This window comes from Tinamus guttatus, unplaced genomic scaffold, assembly GCF_059628265.1.
Source record: "Tinamus guttatus ecotype Peru unplaced genomic scaffold, ASM5962826v1 Tinamus_guttatus_pri_ptg000021l, whole genome shotgun sequence".
Classification (NCBI taxonomy): Eukaryota; Metazoa; Chordata; class Aves; order Tinamiformes; family Tinamidae; genus Tinamus; species Tinamus guttatus.
The window spans coordinates 645,419-669,452 of NW_028288555.1; the positions used below are offsets into that span (position 1 = coordinate 645,419).

The following is a 24,034-nucleotide window of genomic DNA, read 5'->3' on the forward strand; positions in this document are numbered from 1 at the left end:
TTTTTTTTTTTTTTTTTGAGCCCCAGGAGCTTCCCTTTGCGCACATGTATGAGTTGGCATTTAGCTGCTTGGCGAATGCTCAAAGAGCACGAGGAAGCGGACTGCACTGCACCAGGAGTCCCCACGACGCGCCAGCCCAAGCCCCGGGGAACCTGTGAAATAACTCTCCGGTTCTGCACATGGTGCTGCGCCTTCTCTAGGCAAACAGGCCCAAAGCGCAAGCTGCTGACACTTCCGTCTTCAAAGAAGTTGCCAACAGATTTTCAGAAACTTGGAAAACTGGATGTGGTCATGTTCCTACACGAAATCTGTTTAAAGAACTAATGGTGCCCATGTATAACAGATGCTTCTACGCATAGTGACCACTTCACATTGCAACAAATTTCAATACTTATTCATACACCTGAAATACCACTCATATACATAAAAGGCTTAAAAATAAAAACAAAGAAACGAAAACACACCAAAAGGGAACATCTCCCTTATCTACTGACCCTGATTGACTCTAGCAGTTTCTGCACCTGACACATTGATCTTTGGCTGTTTGTACATTTCTTACAGCAAACACAATCTACCTGTCCTTATCAAACAGATTTACAGGAAATTTCAACACCCAGACTGTGTGACCAACTGTCTGACTTTAAATCATCTTTACCTTATGTCATTTGGTCATAAGCCATTAGGTTGCATTAAACCAAGCCAAAACCCCAGAATCACTGACACCCCCCGCTCCTCCCCAACAAGAGCGGCCGTGGGCCACTCTCACGCCACGCAAGGTAGGAACGGTCAGAAACGCCTCGCGCTGCCAGCCCAGCAGAAGCGGCGCCGCGGCGCAGTGCGGAGCGGGAGCCTCCCCCGCGCACACGGGCGCGAAGCCACCGCCCTGCGGAGCGCGGAGGCAGCCGCGCCGCCTGGCACGCACTGAGCGGCGCGCGGGAAGTTCGGCGCGGAGCGAGGAAGTTAACACGGAACGACGGAGAGGCTCAAAGTCCCCACAGCCGGGGAGGGAGGCGGCTGCCCGGGGCTTTAAACGCGGCCCGAGCGCTGCCCGCTCGCCGGTGACCGCGCAACGCCGCCGCGGCACCTGCCGCCCCCCGGCCCGGCAAGGGGGAAGCCCCTTCCCGATCGGAGAGGCCGCGGCCACCCGCTCCCAGCCGCGGGAGTGGAGGGCAGCGTAACCCAGCGCAGGGCAGCGCGGAGCCGCGTCCCCGCCTGGCACCGGCGCCGCCGCGCGACGGGCAGCGCAGAGGGGGGCAGCGCGGGCAGGGCAGGGCAGGGCAGGGCAGGGCAGGGCACGCAGCGCGCGGGCGCCGCGGGCACTCACGCGAGGGCGGCGGCGGGAGGCGGCGGTCCGGCCGCTGCCCCGCGCGGGCCGTTGTAACGGTCGCGGCGAACGGCCGGCGCGGCGCGGCCTCGGCGGGGGGCGCTGCGGCGCCTCGCGCGCGGGTTGGCTGCGCGCGGCGCCCACGTCACAGCGGCGCTGCGGCCCGTCCCGGCGTGCCGCGCGGCGCCGCTCGCGCGCCCGGCGCGTGTGGCGGGTCGAGGCGCCGGCGCGGGCCGGCCGGGAGGCGCCCCGGGGGCTCGCGGGGAGCCGGAACCCGCCGGCCCCGGCCTTCGGGCCCTGGCTTTGCCTCCCGCGCCGCCTCTTGCGAGGCGTTTTCTCTTGAGCCCGTCCGCTTCTCGCAGCAGCGTCCGGGGCCATCGCTCACGGCCTCAGGAGACCCTCGCCTCGGGCGAAGTGCGGAGTGTTCCCGACGCGCAGGCAGGGTTTAGCTTTACCTCACAGCCGTGACTCCAGTGTTAGAAATGGGGTGAATGATTGCCCTTCGTGTATTTTTAAACCCGTCTCCTTTAGTAAGTTTCTAAATGGCTATTAAGATTTAATAGAACGTATCTTTTTTTCCTCCAAGCTGCGTCAGAATATTGCTCAAGTCAGTGTGGCCTGAAGACCATGAGAAGAGCAGAAGCACATTCCTTCCTTCATTCCTGGCCGTTTTTAACCAGCTGTGAATGACACCGTGATGCCGGTGAGCACTGCATGTCATCAGTGCTAACACCTCCAACCCCACTGTGGCGTTGGTTCTTTCAGATGGTGCAGTATTCATGTGTTGTACGATTATAATCCAGTAATAATAAGGTTAACAAGGTTAAGTAAGTTAATAAGGTTAAATAAGTAGGGTTAACAAGGCTACTAATTGCTGTAGAATAGCAGCTGTTGTATTATATTTATGGCATTTATCATTTAGTCAAAAAAAATCACTGGTCAGACTGATAATAAAAGCTTAAAATCTTGGTTTTAGTTAGCAAAAGAGAAGCTACAGATGGACAGTATACAGGAGAAGGTAAAATACTGATACTTGTTCTGTCAGTTATATATTATGTAAATCAGAAAATTGTTGTTTTTCATTATCCCTATTTCACTGCCTCACTGGATTCTCTCTCCGTTCCGCTTACGTTCATAAACTGTTAGGTCCCATTCATAGTCAACAGTTTTGCCACTTTTGTAAAGATCACAAATATAGATACTTACCTATTTAACATTTAAGATATTTTAATTATTTCTGGAAATGGATCTGCGTGGTATACCGAATGTAAAATGCAAAAAACACCCCACTTTTTCACACTAGTATTTCTCATTCTACATGCATTATTTTATTGATGTTTGAATAACTTACCTGAAGTTCTACAGCTGCAGAAAACTCCAGAACATCAACTGTTATTTACCAGTAATTGAGTTGTTCTTGCCTACATTTTAATTTTTTATCTGTAAAGAGCAATATTTTAATTTCTGCAAACTTCAAAGCAAGAACAAGTTTATTTATGTAGTAGTATATGGTATATGAAAATGCATATCATTATATTGAAGAAATGCCCTCAACAATTCTTTCACATAATACTGAGATGTAATAAATAATGGAAGTACATGCTAAAATACACTTATTTGTTTATTGCTTTCTGACTACAAACATTAAGCAAATAATAAATACAATAATATTTTAAAAAGTAAGCTTAATTTCAGTAGAATTCACAGTTGTTACTTACATCACAGTAAAAAAAAATCTTCAAACAGACCCTAAAATTGTTGTCTCACACTTCAGCTGAATAACAGGAACAATTAAGTGCAGTTATAAGAGATAAAATCGTTTGACAGGCAAGGTGTTTAACAATCTGACTACAAAATATTTTGTAGTCTAGTCAAAACATTACAGTGTTCCACAGGACAACAGGCCCATTGATCATGTTGTAACAAGATCATGTTGATGTTCACAAATTTGCTCTGTGCTTGCAGCATGGAAAAAGGCAGTTCCTCCAAATCTACAGCCACACACTCTAGTATACACAAGGCCTTGCCTAGATTATATCAGAAAGTAGTCTTAGTTCATAACATTAAAGTTTACTTTGCTAAGTACATCTCATAATCCAAGACATTATTTTAAAACCTGACTGTTTAGTCCACCACTAAAAAAAAAAAAAAAAAAAGACTTTCAAATGGGCCAATTATCTAATTATCTCTTGGAAAAATCAGGCCATTCTTTGCGTAGGAGACAAAGGAGAAGATGAATGTTAAACTAACTTATTTAAGCTTGGACGTTCTGGGCTCTGTCTTTGTAGCTCTGTAGTTTGTACAAGTACTAATTAGCTTATCCTTCTCAGCAATCCCTGTCCTCTTACAAAAAAAAAATGCTGATTAACGATGAACTGATTAGCAACAACAATGTAACAGTAAACCAAGAGATACATAATGTAGTTATTGCTCTGAAACAGATACTCAATCGTGGAAAGTAATTTGTGCTTATTCTAAATAAACAGACATGAATAACTAGCACAAAGAAAAGATTACATCAGTCCACCTAACTTGCCTAAAAGATACTGAACTTGACCTGTATTTGGAGTAGCCTAAGTACAATTCTTACCCTCAGAAAAGTCCAGAAAACAAAACAGAAAAAAAAATGCCCTAATTTCACAAATAAGGTGTAACAATTATTTTGCACAAAAGATTTATTTTGTTAAAAAAAAAGACTTTTGGCTCTTACAGTAAGACTCTTAAATAACAGTAATTAAATACTAGCTTAAAAAAGAAAGGAAAAAAAAACCTTATGTTCACTTTTAGGCACAAGTTTAGCTTCACATACCAAATTTGATCTCAGGCGTGTTTTCTATAAAATATATTATTAAAAAAATATATAGAAGTCAGTCATTACTAAGTGACAGTCTGACAACTACATTTTAGCTATACATGCAAATAAATTGTTGTAATTCTGATCCAATAAAGTGAAATGAAATTCTAGGAAACCTGAATTACACAGTGTACATTTTGGAAAACACACACATTTTTTTGAAGTTGCTGCAAACAGCATCCCAACCAATTTCCTTAGGATTAGAAGGCATTTGTATGACACACCGGTAGACCCTCTGCCAATTAAAATGCATCTTGGATTCACAGCAGACATGTGAGCACAGCAAACATTCACTTGAGAGTATATACAATAAATAAAGAACATCTACTCGTTCATCCATGCCTGCTAATTAACAGGAGCGTGAACAAAGAAATCTAATACTATTGCTCAAGTGGCAAGTGCTATTAAAAATGCAATGAAGAGTAACTCTATCTTAGGACTTTTTCTCCATTTCAATTGAGTCTGGAGCAATAGAACTGACACCAACTCCAAGTCCCGAGCGCCTCAAAGATAATTCAGAAGGAGGGATATGACGTAGCTCTCGGCGAGACAGTTTTACTGGAGTAACTCCTTGAAACTGTGTTACGGTCTCTCTCCTCGGGTTGACAGAAAGGTGAGGACGAGATTTTGAATGCTGTGCTTCATCTGGTCCTGTTTTGACATCACTGCTGCTTGATGAACACATTTTGTTCCATCCAGCTTCTGAAAGATCTCCAAGCTTGCATGAATTCAGCTGTGTTCGTGGAGCATTTGTTCTGTCTGTTTCTTTTATTTTCCCTAGTTGACTACTGGCCCACTTGAACTCTTCAGAAACAACTTCTGCTTCTTCTTGGCTGGGTGCTTTGTTATCAACACCATCATCTAAAACAAAATGCACCAAATGATAAATAGCTAAGAGTCATGACTCCTGTGATTACCTGCCTTCAAAAAAAAAAAAAAAAAAAAAGTTAGGGAGTAAGCATAATTTTACAATTTCAGTAAGCGGTGGCATTAAAGTAGTCAAAAAAAATCACATTTTCTCATTCTTGTTAAAAAGTTTGTCATTACAAAAATGTCACGGTAATTAGTTGTTTCTTTCCTTGGGCTGGTCGCTTCTAACTTACAGTATATCCTAGTAAGTAAACTTACACTGAGAGACCCAGTTTAATTGTTCATATCTTTAAAAGCAGGCATGTAGTGATGCAAGCAAAACACACAGTTCTGCAAGTGTGACTTCAGTGTACATGTAGGACTTTTATTAAAGCTCAGCAGTCAATTGTCAAAAATATTTTATTCTGTTGCATGAAAGGATGACTCAGGCATTATGTAAAGGATTATAACTGAAAGCAGTGATGTAAAATTGTAACTCCTACAAAATATGCACTTGTAAAAAAAGAGGTGGAATTGCACAGGGATCTATTCCCTTTAACTTTGCCCCAAAATGGGCACTTTCCCATGGGGAAACATGTCCTGAACTACATGCTTCTTTGTATACTAGGCACAGAATATTATTTCCCACGCTCACTTAGAATCCAACATCTAGAATATTCAGAGTGTACTTACTTTATAGTCATGAACTTCTTGGCTCATCACCCTGCCTAGAGGGCCAGGGCTGAGCCCTTGCACACCTTGGGAGGGGCAGGTGCCAGGTCAGCACCTACATGTACAAAGGCAAGGTGGAGAGAAACAGAAGTACCCGGGGGGAGGAAGAACCAGTTACACTGGGCCTCACAGAGGAACACAAAGCCAAGAAGCCTTCACTGTGCACCACACAGTGGTCGTGGCGACCCTTAGAGACACAAGAAGCAATGCAGGGACAAAAGTTGAACTTTTCTTTGTCCTCCCCTCAGCAGAGCAGATTTACTTTAATTTTGCCAGTAGGACAGACAGCAAATAAGAACTGAAAAGAACAACTGCTGGTCTTTCAAAGAACATGATAGCATTGGAAAAAATGTATGTTTTTAGTACAGCTGTCTTAATTCCTCTCTTTTAGCTTTGAAAATAAATAAACTCTTAGTCACTAAAACTGTGGAATGTTTCACTGACAATCTCCTAATGGGAAACCTCTTTGAAATCAAGAGCTGAGAGCAACTTGCAGTTAACTTTGTTTTTAAACTGCTAGCATACCTCTAAGAGAGTCTGAACAGCCCAACACTACAGTGGCATGCTATAGTGCTGTTTGTTAGCTACAATGTCATTCAGAGACTTTCATAGAGTAAAATGCCTTTCTCTTAACGCTTGGGGATTGTAACTGTTGGAATTATGTTAAAATCCAAAGAAAACAGAGCATGAACTTAAAGAGTTTAAGAATACTGTATCAGAGATAGCTGACGCTACAAACAAATGCTTTTATTTGAAACTGGGGGAAGATGTAATTAAGTCTTTCCAGTACACATAGCACAATTAAAAGTTCACTTTTTATAACTATCTGGTATATTCTATGTATAACCATACCCCACATAGTCTCCTGACAATTGCATAAGTATTTTAAGACAATATATTTACATTTAGTGGGTGCCAATAATTCATGGGATGAATCTCCAGTGAGCTCCTTCAATTTCTTCTTCAGGTCTCTGCTGGTTTTCTTATAGAAAAATAAGTCTTTTTCTAGTTGTTGGACTTTCACTTCGTACCCTTTCAAGGTTTCTGCAATACCTTCACCGTCTTGTTCTATGACAAGTAAAATTAGTTTTAGAATTAAATGTACATTGAATTTTTGTTTGCCAAACATCAAGCTGCTAAACGAGACAGTTTGTATCTTGCTGCCAGTTTGCTTACTGTAGGTACATTTTAACTATTATGACATAGGATCAAAAAAGTCATTTTTTACCCTGCTTGTTCATTTTAATATTGATAAGATCAAGATAACAGGACTTTTTATCTTTCAAATTTTTACCTAACATCAAAATGAGTATGAAAATAGGACATTTCCAATCTGTTTTTAAAAACATCCAATATTCCTTTTGTACAGACACTTTGTATCTGTTCCTCAGCACCCTATATGACTTCAGAATTAGTAACAAAGTGTATCTCTCTACTTCATGCATTATTAAGTGTCTTTTTTTCCAGGCACAATGCACTATTTCTCAGCAGTAACTAAAGATAATATTTGCTGTACAATCCCCCACAGAAGCAAACACCTTTGAAATGATGCAGTATTAACTGTAGCTTTTGCTCGTGTTCTTTGTGTTGTAGGGTCAATTGCCTGTCACACTGTAGCTTAATGTGTTCAAGTGCAGATTCTAATTCACGTATTGCATTCTCTTGATCAATGACTTTCATTTCTTGCTCTTCAGTCTGCAGTTGTAATTTACGTTCAGACTCACGTAGGCCAACAATCTAAGCAAAAATATATTTCATTTGATTTATCAAGCCATTTTACTTAAGACTCAGACTTATACATGCTTATACATGAATGCATACAAAAAAAAAAAAAAAAAAAAAACAACAATTCTATAAAGCCTTAAGCAGTGATTGGGACCAGATGTTTCTTCTGTAAATTCACACTTCCTAAGACAGCTTTTGTTACAGGTGTATTTTAACAACATGGACTAGTGCGGTGCTGCTGCTGTTGTTTTTAATACCATGTTCAGAGTTTAACTGATACAATAGTATCCTAATTATTGGAAACTTAAGACTTGCATAGTACAGACAGCTAGTTCACAAGATCCTCCAAGTTCACCCAAGGTCACAAAAGCCTTTTTGTTTTTATGTCTACAGAGATCAGATCAGTTCTTCAGTATGTGGCTGAAGGCAGTAAATACTACAGGCAGTATTTGCAAGAAGATTTTATATTTGGAGTGGGGAGGGAAAAGGAAGAGGGGCTAAAAAAAAAAAAAAACAAAACAAAACAAAAAAAAAACCCACCATACTATCCTGGGCTGTGTGAAGCCCGAATTTTAAAAGGATTGCAGTTTAGCAGCATATTTAAATATGTTACTGCTCCAAACAGTAGCAACACAGAACACTGAAAAAGAGCAAGGAAATCTCCAAATTAGTAGCACGCTATATGCTATTCACATCAAAATAAGATATACAAATTTAACCTAAGTAGGAAACATACAATAAGGATCACCAAAAGTCTGCTAAATTACCTTCACTAATTGGTACCACATCCTTTCATTATCCAGAATGACACTAAGCAATAGGACAAAATTACTATTTGTAAGTTTGTAAGTTTCAACAAACCTTGTTGAAATATTTCAATAGGATAGCTCTGAGCTCAGCAGCAGACAGGGGAGCTAGCTTTCCTATTATGTTATCCTCGCTCTGTGAGAGAATCTGAGAAGAGGACCTGAGTAAGTGCTGGCGACTCTGAATACTTTCATTCTTGTAATCAATGGCAGCCTCCAAGGCTTCAATTCCTTCTTCCAGCTGGAAAAGAACATGCTCTTCCTACATAGATGCAAAAAAGGTGAGATTAAAAAAAATGTGCAAAATCAATATTGTTATATGCAAGACATGATTTAACTTAATTCTGCAGAGTGAAACTACTCTGAAGAGCAAGGCAATGGGTAACAGCAGAGACACTGGAATGGGAGAAGTAAGAGGAAGAATACAAATCTGGAGTCCTTTTTTATTGCCTTCACACAGTAGAGTCCCATTTTACAGATATCAATCAAACAGTTCATTGCCACAAAAGTAGAAGCTGTACTTTCCATTCTATCCTTCCCTCATCTTCCCTCAACTTCCCACAGTTCAACTTCTACTACGTGTTTTTTTCATTGTGGTAGGTTTCTGCAGGATTAATGAATTAATAAGATCAGTAACCTTATCAGCTTAGTGACTGTATCTTATGCAGGGAAATGGCAGAAATGTGTGGCTTGGGGCACTGTAGAGAGCTCTGAGAAGAGAAGCAAGAAAGAGTCTTTTTGGCACCTGCAGACTATTTGACCAGCTTAGCCCATCCTTACACTGTTTCTCAAGACCTAGAAAGAATCTGTGCATTCTGTATGAAATTATTACACTTTTAACTTAACTATACTAATCAAGTAAGAAGTGGACTGTTCAGACAGTATGTCTTTTTTTTTTTTTTCCATTCACTGTAAAAATGTTCAAGTTAAGGTTGTTTTTTCACAAAATCCTATGAAAAAAAAAAAAAAAAACAATAAAACCCAAGGGGCATTACTGTTAGAACACACATTAGTACAATGTGTCCTGATACAAAAATAGCCCTTTAGGATAAACTGATCTCCAGTTTCCTTATTTCTATTTATATGGTCCTTGGAGGTAGTAGAGTTTGCCGACCAACACACTAAACTAAGTCCCTTGGAATATAAATTTTGTTAGCCAGCACATAAGTACTGCTCTCATTGCAGTATTCTGACATTGTTTTAAAAAACTGCAATCCCAGTTTCTTTTTTCTAGTTTATCTAACTTTTAAGTCCATTTAGGTTATGATTAGAATGCTTTATTATACAACACTACATAAAAGCCATATTTATCTCAAAGGTGCTTGCTTACTTCAGCTGATAACACTTTACCATCTTTCAGCTTCTCATCGACACTGTTTCTTCTCCTGAGCAGCTGGTCTCTTTCCTTCTGTAAAACCTGAATTTTTTCCAAAATGTCTTCCTTATCTTCAGTAGTGCTGTCCTGAAGCTGCATACCTTTATCACTCAGTTCTTGATCCAGCATACTTAATCGAGTAGATAATTTCACACTATCTTTGTTTAAAGCCTACAATAAATAAATAAATAAATAAATAAATAAATTTAAAGTTTTAATTTAAACTTTCATATTGTTTCTTAGATCACCTGGCTAGATCTTAATTTCTTGATTTCAAGCTGGCTTTTCTCTTGTAATAATGCTTCCTTCTTGGTTACAATGGCTTCTCTTTTCTTTAAATCTTCTTCTAGTTCTGTTAACTGTTGGTGCTGCTGAAGAATTCTTTCCATTTCTTCATCCAGCCATTTCTTTTGATCTTCTAATTTCTAAAATTTAAACAGAGATTATTAAAACATTAATAATTAATTAATAACCATTTCTGGGTTCAGAATTTTATAATCATGTTTTTTTCCTCTGCTACATTAATGGATTTCTATGAATATATATTAAAAAAAAACAAACAAACACAGATTTTGCAACAGAAGGTTCATTCAGAATAATAAGGAAATTGTACTGACTTGAAAGGAGACTAAGGAGTGTTACATCCCCATGTCTTCTGCAGGAATATTTGTATCAGATGCCTGTAATAAGAGGTAGATTCTTCTCCTAAGAATAGTTATACGTATAACCATTATATACATACATAACATACAGGACCTATAGAGTCCTATACATATATTCATAGCAACTAGTTTGGAGGGTACCACAAGAATTCTGCTAGCCCAGCCTTGCTGCATTGTAGTTGTCCAAGATCAGTTATTTGTGAGGAAAAAAAAAACAAAAAAAAAACCAAAAAAAACCCAAAAAACCCACAAAGAATGCCAAGAAAGTGTGATGCTGAAAGAAATAAAATGAGATCTGGAAATTCTTTTCACTCTCTGGTTTATCAGTGGATACTTGTTGGTTAAGTTAAAAATGCCTTTTTTGTCTTTTTCATTTTCTTTTCAGTCTTAAACATGCTGGATAATTCATGAAGCTCTCATTTTCCAACATCCTGATTTGGAATAATGTTGATTAACTATCACAAAGTGATATAGAGTAGAATAATGTAGATTAACTCCATCACATCCCTGTTAGGGATGATCAATACAAAACCTTATATTTATATCAGTGAAGAGAAAGAAAAAAACAAAAGCCCCAAAGGAAAGATACTTAAAATACGTATAGTGGATCATGTCAAGATCTCCCTCACACCCACCAGACAGCAATACCCATGGAATTCTCAGGCCTTTGAACTGCCATCTTTGACAATGAAGACAATCAAAAACACTACTGCCTTCTTCTCTTCATTCTGAAAGAGTACAAGAGCTGCTTGATCATAGTCTCAGTTTATGCTATAGCAAAAAGAAAACAAAACTACCATGAGGTATTTTCTTCCAAACACAGGAGAAACTAGGGACAGAGGAAGATTTTTCTTTCTCTTTTTCCTTTTCAGGACCCTCACAGATCTGGAATAGGTTAGCTACCTGTAGCTTCTGTAAAGTTCCTGCCGAGGTATTTTTCTTCTTTTTAAATGCTGCGATCTCTTCATCTTTAAGTTTAAGAATCTTCTGTTGCTGCTCCATCTTCAGCTGAAGGTCCTATTAAAATAAAAATCCTGGCTTAGACTTTTTTTTTTTTTTTACTTCCCCCACCTATTTAGTGTCAGAGTCCTAAAATACTGACCTTAAAATTCATCAACAGAATTGCGATTCAGGGCTACATTCAAGTAATAAGATGAAAAAGGTGAAAGAGAAAGGCACATAGAGAATATGTATGTGTAAATATTTATGCGCAGTTTCTTTAGTATATTTTTCAAGAAAGACATTACTTCATTACTACTTTCAAGAAAGGCATTACTATAGAAAGTCTGGCAGCATATATCATTGTCTTTGGGAAGACAGAAGCAAAATTGGCTGACTTCATTATCTATCCTAAAACAATAAAAAGAATCTCACTTTAATTTGTTGTTGGTCCCGCTGAATTTCTGCCTCTAGGACCTTCTTTTTTTCAGTCTCCTCACGCAGTCTTTTCTGTAGCTGAGTCTGCTGATGCTTCATCTGAGCCACATTCTGCTCAAGTTCTGTTGCTCGCCTCTCACTTTGGTTAGATAGTGAAACCAGCGTTTTGGTGTCCTGCTTCTTCTTCTGTAAGGTCTGAAAGTTCATGGCAAAATTCTTCATTTCATTGAAATCTTAGAGTCAGCAAGGCTTACTAATTTTTGCCCAAATAATCACAAATTATTTCTATAGCTTCTGAATCACCTGGTAAAGTTGGTATAGGCAGAATTAATCTCAAGGCCTAGATACACTCTGAGCCTGCCCTTACACCAAGATGGGAAAATCTTCCAGAATTCATAGCTTTGGAACATGTCACACAGAGACATAACGGAGCCGGGATGTTCTTGCCACTGCAGAAACCAATAAGCCAACTAGCTTTCCTCGTATGTGCTACCACAGGCTTGCCATTCTGCAAGCGAAACACAGAGCACCTAAGGTGGCCTCACACCAGAACTCAAATTTAGGTGAAGCAGAGCATGATGCATTGCATTAGCAACACACAGAATGACTGTGTTGACCCAGCTCTTTCAAAAATATTATCATGAATATCTTGGAAATTTGCTTAGAGATGCAGTTTATGTAGTAAGTCCCTAAAATGACTTTTTTTTTTTTATGACAGGTGATGAAAGGACAAAAAAAAACTTGACACAGTCTCATTGTGTAGGTTCTTCTTTATATTATAATTTATGAGAATCTCATGCCATTCACTCTTTCTTGGTTGCTTAGCTAACAAGAAAATACTGCATGTATCTAACCACATATATTTTAAAAAGCACTGTGAGCACAGTGATGCTAAGTAGTGTAGTGATACTACAGTCCAATCATTTTCAATTGTATAAAACTAATGTGGTTTTTATAGGGTGAATGTTAAGATTTCAAATTTCCTCGTAGGACAAGGATTTGCAAATCCTAACGGTAAGGTCAAAAATACCTGCACTTTCAACTTAGCTGCATCCATTTTCTTCCGAAACTCCTTCTGCAACTTAGCTTTCTCAGCAATGCCTCTCAGCTCCTTACTCTCCAATTCCTGAAGCTGCTTTTGTGTTTCAGCAAGTTCCATTTTGGCCTGCTCAGATTCTTGCTCCAGTTTTGCTATTTTCAAAGAATATTGCCTGCTTACAGACTGAGCATCCTTACCTTAAAGACATCATAACCAAACAGTTTAGAAATAGGTGCAGCAGAATAATCAAGTATAATCAATTGAAATGTAATAATTAGGGAGTTGAATTATTACCTATTTCATTCTGCTTTAAACAACAATTTCTAAGACATTTTCCAACTGTAAAGGAACATATAATTCCTTTTCTGAAAGCTTCCATCTGCAAGTCTAACTCTGAAATAAAGATAAAGGAAGGGGTCTAAAACTGAATTCTTTGTGTGTCATCTGATATTTAGAGTACCAAATAAAATGAAATCCTTCTACCCATTGCAATCTTTGTCAAAATGTCTTTTCTATATTTCATAAATACTTTTTTTTTCTTTTCTTCCCAGAAGGATATGCTATTTCTTTATTACTCAACTTCCAGATATATAATCTGTGAACAACTTTTGATCGTATTTCCACTCTATGACTTGTCTATTTTGGACAGTTTTTCTCACAATTAGATTTATGGGGTACAGAATATTTCTCAGTGCTGAGACAGTGTGTGCATAGGAGAAAAGAGTAATTGCAGGAGCTGAGCATAGAGGTCCTTACCATCATCATAAAACAGATTTTGATATCTGCCAGAAGGTAAGTGTGTTAGGGACATAGACTAAAGGGACACTGGCCTTTGCCCTCATTAGCTCTTGATTACTGTTTCTCTACTTCAGTGCAGGAAATATGTACATTCCCAGCACAGTGTTGTATGTTGCCTCCTATCCCAGACACCATGTGATAGATCCATGTTGATGGAAAAGCCTGCAGCACTAAGCACGCAATAAAAAGTACAAAACTGGTGGAAAGAAAGAAATAATGAATAAAGCATACAAAAAACAAACATCTGCACATCATTGCACAGTAGCCCCTACTGACATCATTTCACAGTAACCCGTACTATCACATCAAATAATTCATAAAAAATATGAATATGTAGGTTACTAGAAGACTTCTGAATTTGAATGTGTCTTCAAGTAGCCAGTTACCTGTTTTTATTAGTTCCTTAATAAGTTCCTCCTTCATTTTGATGTTAAGTGCAAGTTCTCTCATTTTTTGCTTGGCCTCTGTGAGTCTCAATTCTGAAACCTTTAGCTTTTGCATGTTAAAAACATGACTCTTCCGGAGGCTGTCTATCTCTTCACCTTGAAAGAAAACATGGCAATAATGAGAAGGAATATCTGGAATACACTCTGTATCCAAAGGATAGTGCTCAGGAACACTGTGTTTGTAGATTTCTAGCCTGGGAAGTGAAGAAGAAAAAAAAATCAAAAGGAGGGAGTAGTGCAAGGAATCTTTTCCTGCCATCTGTAAAAAAGATAGTAGTTATAAACAGGGAAAAAACAATGACATTCATTAGCATTCCAAGACCCAGAGTATGAGGAAAAATATTAATTAAATAATTTCAGTACATATCTGGTAAAATAATACTATTTTTTTTTCCTGCAAGAAGTGCTAAACATCTCTGATTTGTGAAACACTTGCTAGCTAACAATGTTCTTTAAACATTAAGATAACTGATACAGTTTCAAGAAAAAAAAAATCTCAAATCCAAGGTGATCTACGAAAAAAGAATGTTTTAAATACCCATACTTAGCTAGGAAAAAATAATTAAATATGATAATCATATTCTTGCACGTTCTGATATTACAGTATATTTTCCTCTCATAACTAATCAAATTTTACCTGTGATCGTGTCAATTGTTAATGCAGGTTTGTTGTAAAAACTAGACTTCTCTACTTGGCACTTCGTATCACTTAGGTTAAGGGGAAAGCACAGAGAAGCCTGTTTTCGTGTCCACGTACGGTTTATAGCACGCCTAAGGAAGAATGGAAAACATGGTACACTCCAAAAAACACAGAGATTGTTTTACTTTAAGGTCACGTGCTTTGCATGAACTTAACAAAATTAATGCAGAATTTGTGTGTGAGAAAACTCACATGGGCATTTTTACCTTCTCTCCCCGCTCCATAGATTTTGTTGGTAGATTCTTCCCCCAAAAGAAGCATCATGCAATATTTAGAATCATAGAATCATTATGGTTAGAAAACACCTCACACACAGGTCACTGATACAGTTTCCTATACTTGTAATGCACCATGGCAATTTGGTCCCATACATTTAGCTTAAGGTAAATGATACACAGATGTGTATAAAAAAATCTTTAAAGAACAACAAAAAAATTACTTAATTGGGGTTTTCTTTTCTCTCTCTGTCTTTCCTTCCTCTCCATCACTATGATCAGACAGATGACAGGGGAGTACTTCATCCTGATCTTCAATGTAGCTCAGCATCATCTGGCTGCGAGCGCGGAATCCTGCCAGCACCCGGGCCAGCGAGTCGGCAGGGGGGCTGCTGTATGCCTGCCAAAAAGCACCCCAGAAATGATGGGGAAAATCTCTACTACCAGCATTATGAAGTAAAGGAGAAAAATGCAGTATCTGGGCAGCAGCCCTCACCTTTCGTGCCTCTGTGCCTGAAGGTGGGTGAAGGGAGCGCAGCAGGCTCCTCGTGAGCGGGACGCTGTATGGTCTCCTCGCAGATGTTGGGGCAGAGGGCCCATCTCCACAAGCACTCGGGAAGTCAGAGCTTTTCATAGCCATAAACTTCTCCAATTTTTGTTTTAGCTGATCAATAAGTATTTGCTGTTCTACAATTTTCTCATTCTCAAAGAAAAAAGAAAACAGAAGACAAAACTGTTGCTGATCATCAGCTCTCTCCATCACATTCATTCCACATTCATTTTTCCTAAATTAATTACCAAGATCATGAATCTTGTATATTGCTCACCAACTCTAATATTTTCTGCAGTGCACAAACATACATGTTATGCAACTAAATGAAAATGACTCTCTCCCAAATGCTAAGCAAAACATTTTGAAGCCTTGCTTTAATTTTTTTTCCTCCACCTCTGGAAAAACCTATCCTATATTAATTTATGCAGCTTATCTAGGCATCCAGTGAGAAGCAAATGACATCTTTATCAGCCCATGCTTGCTTTACTTGTGTGTGTTTTGGGGAGAATAATATGAGAATTCAGCATAAAACATTTAAACAGAACACGCAGACTGAGACTAAATAACCGAACCTGTATACAGGATTACTCTTTCAGTAATCTCATTTTAAATATTATTTTTGCATTAGTGTGCACATGGATCTATTTGCACAATTTGCACGATTCCTTGTAGTAGGTACTACTTCTTCTACCCAGCCTTAACTTTGTTAGCAATATTAGTTTGAAGAATTTTTCTACCCTTCCTACAGCAGTCTTTGTATGCTGCTCAAAATTATGTATCTTCTATAAACCAATTTATAACACCAAGATTGTAACCATTTTCAAACCTGTATATTACCTTCACTTCTTTCCAGAGTACCTCTAAAATATAGCCTACTGATAGCAGAAAATATAAAAAGACAGCTGTGACAATCAACTGAAAGCATCTAATGAAACATATTTTGCATATGTCAAAGATATATCTTTCAAATATTTTCCATTCATCCTTTACATCTGCTTTTCTGAGAATGCATGTTCTTCCTGAGCAGTTAGACAATGCCTTGAAAACTAACATTTTGTTGGAATGCGACATATATGTATGGAAGACAATATCCACCCTTCAGTGGATTCCTTCAACTCTTTTGTCCCCACCATGTTTGCATGAACGACCCCATAGTAGAACAGCAGTCATATAACATGTAACTATTTAATACCTAGCAGATCCTACTTTTATGATTTTGACCATATCATGCACCAGCAAATTATCTATTTCTCTGAATGCCACTTCAAACTATTTGACACAAACATTTACTTTTAATTATCCTACTTATTTTCATTTACGTTTTTAAATAAAATGGTCGGATCAGTGGATTAAGTACTATACTTAAGTACAAGCCCGAGAGGTTTCAAGCTCCTCTCCTGTCTCTAATATTGAGCTGACTGTGACTTTTGGCAAGCCTTTTACTCACTATGCGATTGTTTCTCTCCATTACTTCAACCTTGTATATTTCTAGATATAAACCAAAAGCATTATTTTAGTGTAGCAAGCTGACACTGTATTGTACAGGAAAACAAAACAAAACTAGCCAGAGATGACAGAAAATAAAAAAAATGACAGAGGGAAGAAAAATGTAATGACCAGCGTACTTACCAGCTATTCAACAATGACTCTACCCAAGATATCAGCAAAGAGGAGGAAAAAGAAGAAAAGAAAAAAATAAAATAAGGAGAAGAGTACTTGCCAGCCATATTTATGCTGTTTTGTTCAAAAGAACAAGACAATACTCTATCCATCTTTCTATCCATATAATCAGAGGGAAACAACAGCTACTCCACTTACCATCTTGGAAAACTAAATACTTACTGCACATCACCATTCCACAAGGAAGTAAATGATCTACAGAGGTAAAAGTCAAGCAATTTCCGCCAAGTCGCTCAGCTTCCTATAATAGTGAGTGCTCTGAAACTTAGCATGAAATTCTGCCTTATAAAGTCAAAAGGTAATAGAATTTTATTCTTGGACTTACTATTGCTACACCAAAACATATTTCTATGGACTCTCTCAACTAAAGTATTCTAGTGTTCTAAAATATTCTGTCTTCAGAGTCCCTCAGAGGATTTCAAATCTCAGTTAATTGATAGTCTTGCAAACAGCTTTAAAACAAAACACACAAATGGGGGTGTATGTTATGTTTTTAGGAAGCACACAGAAGTTTAATGATTTATCTAATGCCATACAAGAAGACCGTGCCACAGCTAGGCTAGTACACAAGGATCAGGAATTAACTCCTGCTTCATCCACATTTGAACCATCTTTCCACAGTGATATGTACCAGAGGAATAATACCTGTAATTTGTTTGTTTCTTGAGCTTGCTTTAAAGAATCCAGTTGTTCCTCATTTTCCTGTATCAATGTTTTTATTTGATTCTGCAATACCCTCAGCTCCTGATCCTTCTGGCTAAATACTTCTTCATCCATAACTAGAGCCTGCTGGATAATAAAAGAGCAGATCAGGTGGGAAGATGGGCCAGTGCTATTCTTAAATTTGGAAAATTAAAGACCATAAAGAGACCACAAAAAGCCCATAGGAGTCAAATGCAAACTGTGTAAGCATCATCTCATAGCATTCTAATGCTGGATACAATATACAACCAGCTTACCTCACCTTTCCTTCAAGTTAAGATTAACAGTTTCTAAGAATGCTTTCAAGAACCCAATGCTTCTTCAGACAGCAGAACATTTTCCAAAGTCTATGTATCAATTGTATCAATTTTATCAAATTGTATCTATTGTATCAATGCAACACTAAACTTAGCAGCCATATCCTGCCCCTCCCCCCATCCCATAATATCATTCAGAGCTGAAGAGGAATTATAGACTAGCAGTAAAGAGTTTTGCACAGATGTTAGCATGATGACAGAGTGAGGTAAGATGCAATGATACAAACATAAGCAGCATACTGTTTTGCTGTTGTTGGTGGTGGTTTTGACCTTAGGCAGTTAGCTGCTTGGAAGTATTGTTTTTGTATGCAGCATATGTAGCTGCACACTACATGCTACAATCATATATGCAGTACACATTACTGATCTTTAAATGAAGACAGTGAATTCACCTTTACCACTTGTCACATCCAAATCTTTTAGTTAACTTTTGCTAGAGAAAAAGACACTTTCTCCCAAAACATGCATTGCATTTACACTACTTGTTATAAAATCCGATGTCCTGGCTGTAAGCCCAGCTCATCAGTCTATACCTCCATCTGCTCCAGTCTCCCCCTAACCACCTGCTCCTGGTTGCTAATAGCGCACTGACCTAGGGGGCCTTTCTGTTTACCACAGTTCTGGCATTCTTCAACTGTGGAACCGGAAGCCTGAAACAGGAAATTTAGAGTGACAGGAATGAAGCAAAGATTTTTCAAAAAGAATTAAAGAAAAGGCAGAGTTTAAATATGTAATTGCCAGATAACAAGCTACATGTTTATTAGAATTTGGTTGCAAAATGAAGCTCATGTTACAAATTCCTAATTTGTTAGGGTAAGGGCTCCTTCTGTAACTAGCAGACTCATATTAGTTTATAAGATCTGTTCAAAAAGATCATCTTTAAAGATCATCTTTTAGATGTGTACTTCCTTAGCACCTATGAGAATGCCACCATGAAGAAGTTGTATCTGATCACGCTTCAGTTCTGTGAGGAGACGTTAGGGTGCTCGAGAAGGCTGAGGGCTCATCTCCAAGAGTATGGTCTGGAACTGTTATGTGCTGACTGAGAAAGCTTTTTCAGAGGTACCAGCATGAGAGGATCCTGACGGGATAACAGCATGCTGAGGATCCCATATCTTGTTTTAAAATCCTCACTTCAGATGGAAAACTGGAAAGAAGCATGGTGGCACCAAAAAACAGAAAGCTGATAAATAACTCAGAAGCAAGAGTTAGAAAAATGGTAAGAAACAGGAATCTTTACGGATTGGAAACCTGATAAGCTAAAGCTTAATAACGAAAAGGAAGGTGTTCTTGGCAGAAACAATGCAGGAACACTGTTGAAGAAAAGTATATGCTAAAAAAATCTGATTTAATAACAAGAGATTAGATACTTGCAACTTCACAGTACTAAGAACTTAACCCATAAATTATCTGCAAGTGCAGAGATATGTTGCAAGTGCAGTGAGAGAAGCAGGGTATCTGAATTATAATTACACCTATCAAATAAAAATTTATCTCTCAGGAGCAGGTAAGCATAACTGTACAAGATTGTACAGTTTAAGTGTAAATTTAAGTTTTAGCAGACAGTCATTTCATGTGATATTACTTATTTAGACAATCAGATACCTGGCATTTCTTTAGCTCTCTCTTTAGCTGAAGTATTGTGACGTGGTGTGGCTCTTCGTGGTTGGTCCCAGGCCCAGTATCAACCTGCGGCACGGCAAGTGCTTCCTTCCTTACTTGCTCTACCATGGTGATCCAGCTCTGCAACCTGTCCTGCTGACTTCTTTTTAAGCTGGCATCATTCTTCAAACCAACGAGGAATGGGAAGACTCCATCTATGCAATTTCTGTAACGGAAGCACTCGGCCTGAAGCTGGCTGAGCCGCTCTTCAAGTGAACTTATTCGAGTCCTTTCTTGATTCAAGTCATGTGAACTCTGATTAGCAAGACTACAAACTTGCTGATTCTGCAAAGCTTCTCGAAGTAATTTGATTTCAAGTTCCATTTCATCAATTCGGTCTTGATCAGGGTTGTAGTTTACAACTGGTTTATTTCTAATATTTTTGGCTCTGTTGGCATATTTGAGAGAATTCAAAGACTCGTCAAAATCTGATGAAGATGGACTTATACATGTTATCATGACAGTCTTGGCATTTCCTCCTAGGGAGTCTTTCAGAATTCGGGTGATTTTAGCATCCCTGTATGGAATATGTGCACCTTTTCTCTTTGGATCTCCAAGTGCACTGATGACATTTCCCAAGGCTAACAAACCACTATTAATCTGAATGGATTCTTTGAATCGCTCACCAGTATTTCCAGTCTTTGTTACACGCTCTGATCCTGCCAAATCTACAAAGTGGAACTTCGAAGCAATCATCTGGACTGATTTCCAAGATGAATCTTGTGCAGCATCGGTATTTTTTTGAGACTCTGCAGATTGTTTCTGACAAATGCTGATGGTAAAAATGGCATGAGATCGACTGGAGTGCTCATTCATCTGTGTTGTACCTGTGTGACGAGCTGCATTGCCACCTTCCAATAGGCTGATCACTTCATCTGCACATTCAACTTGGTATTCTTTGGCTCCAACAATAACTTCAAACACCAAACCAAAGAAAGTAAGAATAGTAATCTTAAACTCATAGTAAAAGTTCACAGCAATTACGAATAGCCAATCCACAACCAAGAATCATAGAATCATTAAGGTTGGAAGGGACCTCTAGAGATCATCTAGTCCAACCCCCCTGCACACGCAGGGTCACCTAGAGCACGTGGCACAGGACTGCGTCCAAGCGGGTTTGGAAGATCTCCAGAGAAGGAGACTCCACAACCTCTCTGGGCAGCCTGTTCCAGTGCTCTGTCACCCGCACCATTAAGATTTTTTCCTTAAGTTCCTGTAGAACTTTTGGTGCTTCAGTTTGTGGTCATTACCTCTAGCTCTGTCAGTGACCACCACTGAAAAGAGGCCAGCACCATCCTCCTCACTGCCTCCCTTGAGGTACTTGTAGACACTGATTAGATCCCCTCTCAGCCTTCTCTTCTTCAGGCTGAACAGGCCCAGCTCCCTCAGCCTCTCCTCATAGGGCAGATGTTCCAGGCCCCTGATCATCCTTGTAGCCCTGCGCTGGACTCTCTCCAGCAGCTCCACATCCCTCTTGTACTGTGGAGCCCAGAACTGGACACAATACTCCAGATGCGGTCTCACCAGGGCTGAGTAGAGGGGCAGGATCACCTCCCTCAACCTGCTGGAGACGCTCTTCTTGATGCACCCCAGGATTCCATTGGCCTTCTTGGCCACGAGGTCACACTGCTGCCTCATGGTCAACTTGTCGTCCACCATGACACCCAGGTCCCTCTCTGCAGAGCTGCTCTCCAGAAGGTCAATCTGTAGCCTCCCAAGCAGTTCATTTTGGAAATGGGAGGGCAGATATTTACACTATAAATGGCTTAACCATTAAAAATTTTAAATGAGAAGCAAAGATCCAATCTTGAAATACTTATTCAAGTGAATAATCACATTTACTTGTGCTTTTAGGATGAATTTGGAAAAACTGCATTGCAACCTTATCTGCCACCATTTCCACTGCAACACCTGCATTATTTGCAACTGTCTAAAAACAAAACTGCTTGAAATCACCTCAACTACCTTTATTATGTTCTGAAAGTAGAACTTTGTTTCCAGTGTTAATATTCAGTAAGTTCTTTTCAAGAGAAGGCAAGAATAATTTGCATTTGAACATAAAAATGAAACCAAATGCATGAGTTGTAGAGTGGATTTCCTACCTGTATTTCCCTTTTCATCTTCTCGGATATGTAAATCTTTTACAGAGGTCTCCAACTCCAATAAATCTCGAAGTTCTTCCTTGTAAACCTCTATATATGATACTTTCACACTGAAATCAATGTTTTCGTTTTCAGAGATATGTTGAAATAACTCCTGAATAGCTCGTGGGATTATGCCTTTTTCATTCTCTGCAATTGATGCTGAAACATAAACAAAGATGTCACAGAAGACTGGAGTCACCCTACACACTAACTACAAATGCTAAAGAGAGAGAGAAGTCTGTGAGCTTTACTACTCAATACAATACACTAAGGAATCTCAAGCATTAGGTGTTTCCAGTATTTATGTAAGTATTTGCTTTTCTGAGAATCAGAATGCTTGTTTACACGCACAAATAGGATTCAGACTTAACTGCTAAGTAACTTTATGTTAGATTCAAAACAAAATTAGGAAAAATATAGAATTTGCTTTAACCCTGTTGTGCCCAGAGGACATTCTTTATTCCAATTCATTATATATAGCAACAAATAAACAGAAGTTTAGAAAACTACAAGTTTCGCTTAAGTACAGTAAAGATCATTAGTAATTTGGTGAGACAAGATCTATAGCCAGCATTTATTTATTACAGTTTTATTCCTGTGAGAATTCCTACCTTGACACTAGACCCTAAAGCGAATTACATGTTAATATTCTGTTAATTCAAGATAAGATCAGTAGCAACCAGTAGAGGTGATACTTAAATTGCTAGATTTGGCAAGATAACATATAATACAATGACATTAAAAATCAAGATCCTTATTTGTTACACCGCTAAAAACCAGAATCCACTGCCAAATAATTATTGTAAAAGAAAAATATTTAGGTAGTTTTAACAGCCATCAGTAAATTTTCAAGTGGAGCAGAAGTCAGACTCACAGGTAAATCAAGATATGTAAACTGACACAATATTGCCTCCTTCCATTTGTCTTGGCACGGAAATGGCACTAACATATGAATTTATTCTTTTGGTACAACATTAAGAGAAAAACTAGTAAAAATCATGTTGAGAAAAATAAAACAACAACAACAACAAAAGAACACTAGCAAATTAACAGTAACATTTCAGGTCCTTTTTGCAGGGTCAGAATACATCATTTTCAGACATTTCAAAAATTACCATGATGCACGGTCTACAGCAATGTTAAGCAAGTGGGGGATTGCTCTGGGTAAGTGACAGAGATGGTGACACAGACTGTTATGAGGAGAACAAAATGTCCAAAAGAAATAACTAGTTAGCCTTTGCCTTGCTGCTCTTCTCTTTCTTATCCCTCTAATTACACAGAAGAAATTATTATATTTCCACAGATTACTGGGAAAAGGATCCAAAACTTGCAACATGGAACTCTGTAAAAAGACAAGGAAAAAAAACAAACAAACTTGCAGAAGCTAAAGAGGTTTTCTTGAAAATATTAAGGACAGGGTAGCCCAGTCTCAGGTTTTTGAGAATTAATAACTGGAAACACCATGTTAATAGAAAAGTTTTACACAACCACTTTTAAAAAAGAAATTTAAATACAAAGTTGGTCTCTGGCATGCTGGCAAAAAGTTGTATGCTAAAATAGAAAATGTGAAAGAGTCACAAAAGCAAAATAAAACTTTCTACAACCTACCAATGTGACCTCCTCCAATGGTGTAAGTCTTCCCAGAACCTGTCTGTCCGTAGGCAAATACTGTAGCATTATAACCCTCAGTCAAAGATACTACTAGAGGCTTAATACAAGTTGCATATACTTCTTCTTGGGTTGAATTTTTGCCAAACACAAAATCAAAAGTGAAGGCACGATCTTTTCCGATGATAATTTGTTGTGTATTTGGGACTAGCCTCACACACACTTGATGGTTATGAAGAACTTCCTTGGAAAGCAGAGGCCTGATCCGTACTGCAACTTTAACCGGAATCTCCTCTGTACCAGACTCCATCTCTGGATCTCCTCTGTTCTGTATTCAGGGAACCCTATGATTCCTGTCTTCACCTCATTCTCAATTGCCTGCAACTAAAGAAAAAAAAAAAAAGCTGAGTTAAAAATTAATTTCCTGTCAAAATACAAAGTTGAAGAGTTTTCTAAAAGATACATG

The 24,034-nt window shown here is 38.7% G+C and overlaps 1 protein-coding gene across 1 annotated transcript; it reads right to left on the minus strand.

The window, feature by feature from the left end:
• Positions 1 to 4,515: 4,515 nt before the first annotated feature.
• Positions 4,516 to 23,878, minus strand: KIF27 (kinesin family member 27). The gene is made up of 17 exons (XM_010219793.2): positions 23,569 to 23,878; positions 21,919 to 22,119; positions 19,760 to 20,730; positions 17,781 to 17,924; positions 15,399 to 15,605; positions 15,127 to 15,302; positions 14,625 to 14,758; positions 13,928 to 14,083; positions 12,735 to 12,940; positions 11,702 to 11,899; positions 11,231 to 11,344; positions 9,914 to 10,090; positions 9,621 to 9,836; positions 8,346 to 8,552; positions 7,298 to 7,496; positions 6,663 to 6,827; positions 4,516 to 5,039 (listed from the first exon to the last, which is right to left on the minus strand). The coding sequence occupies exons 1-17, from the start codon at positions 23,876 to 23,878 to the stop codon at positions 4,612 to 4,614; spliced, it is 4,209 nt and encodes a 1,402-aa protein (XP_010218095.2). The 3' UTR covers positions 4,516 to 4,611.
• Between the last annotated feature and the right edge of the window lie 156 nt (positions 23,879 to 24,034).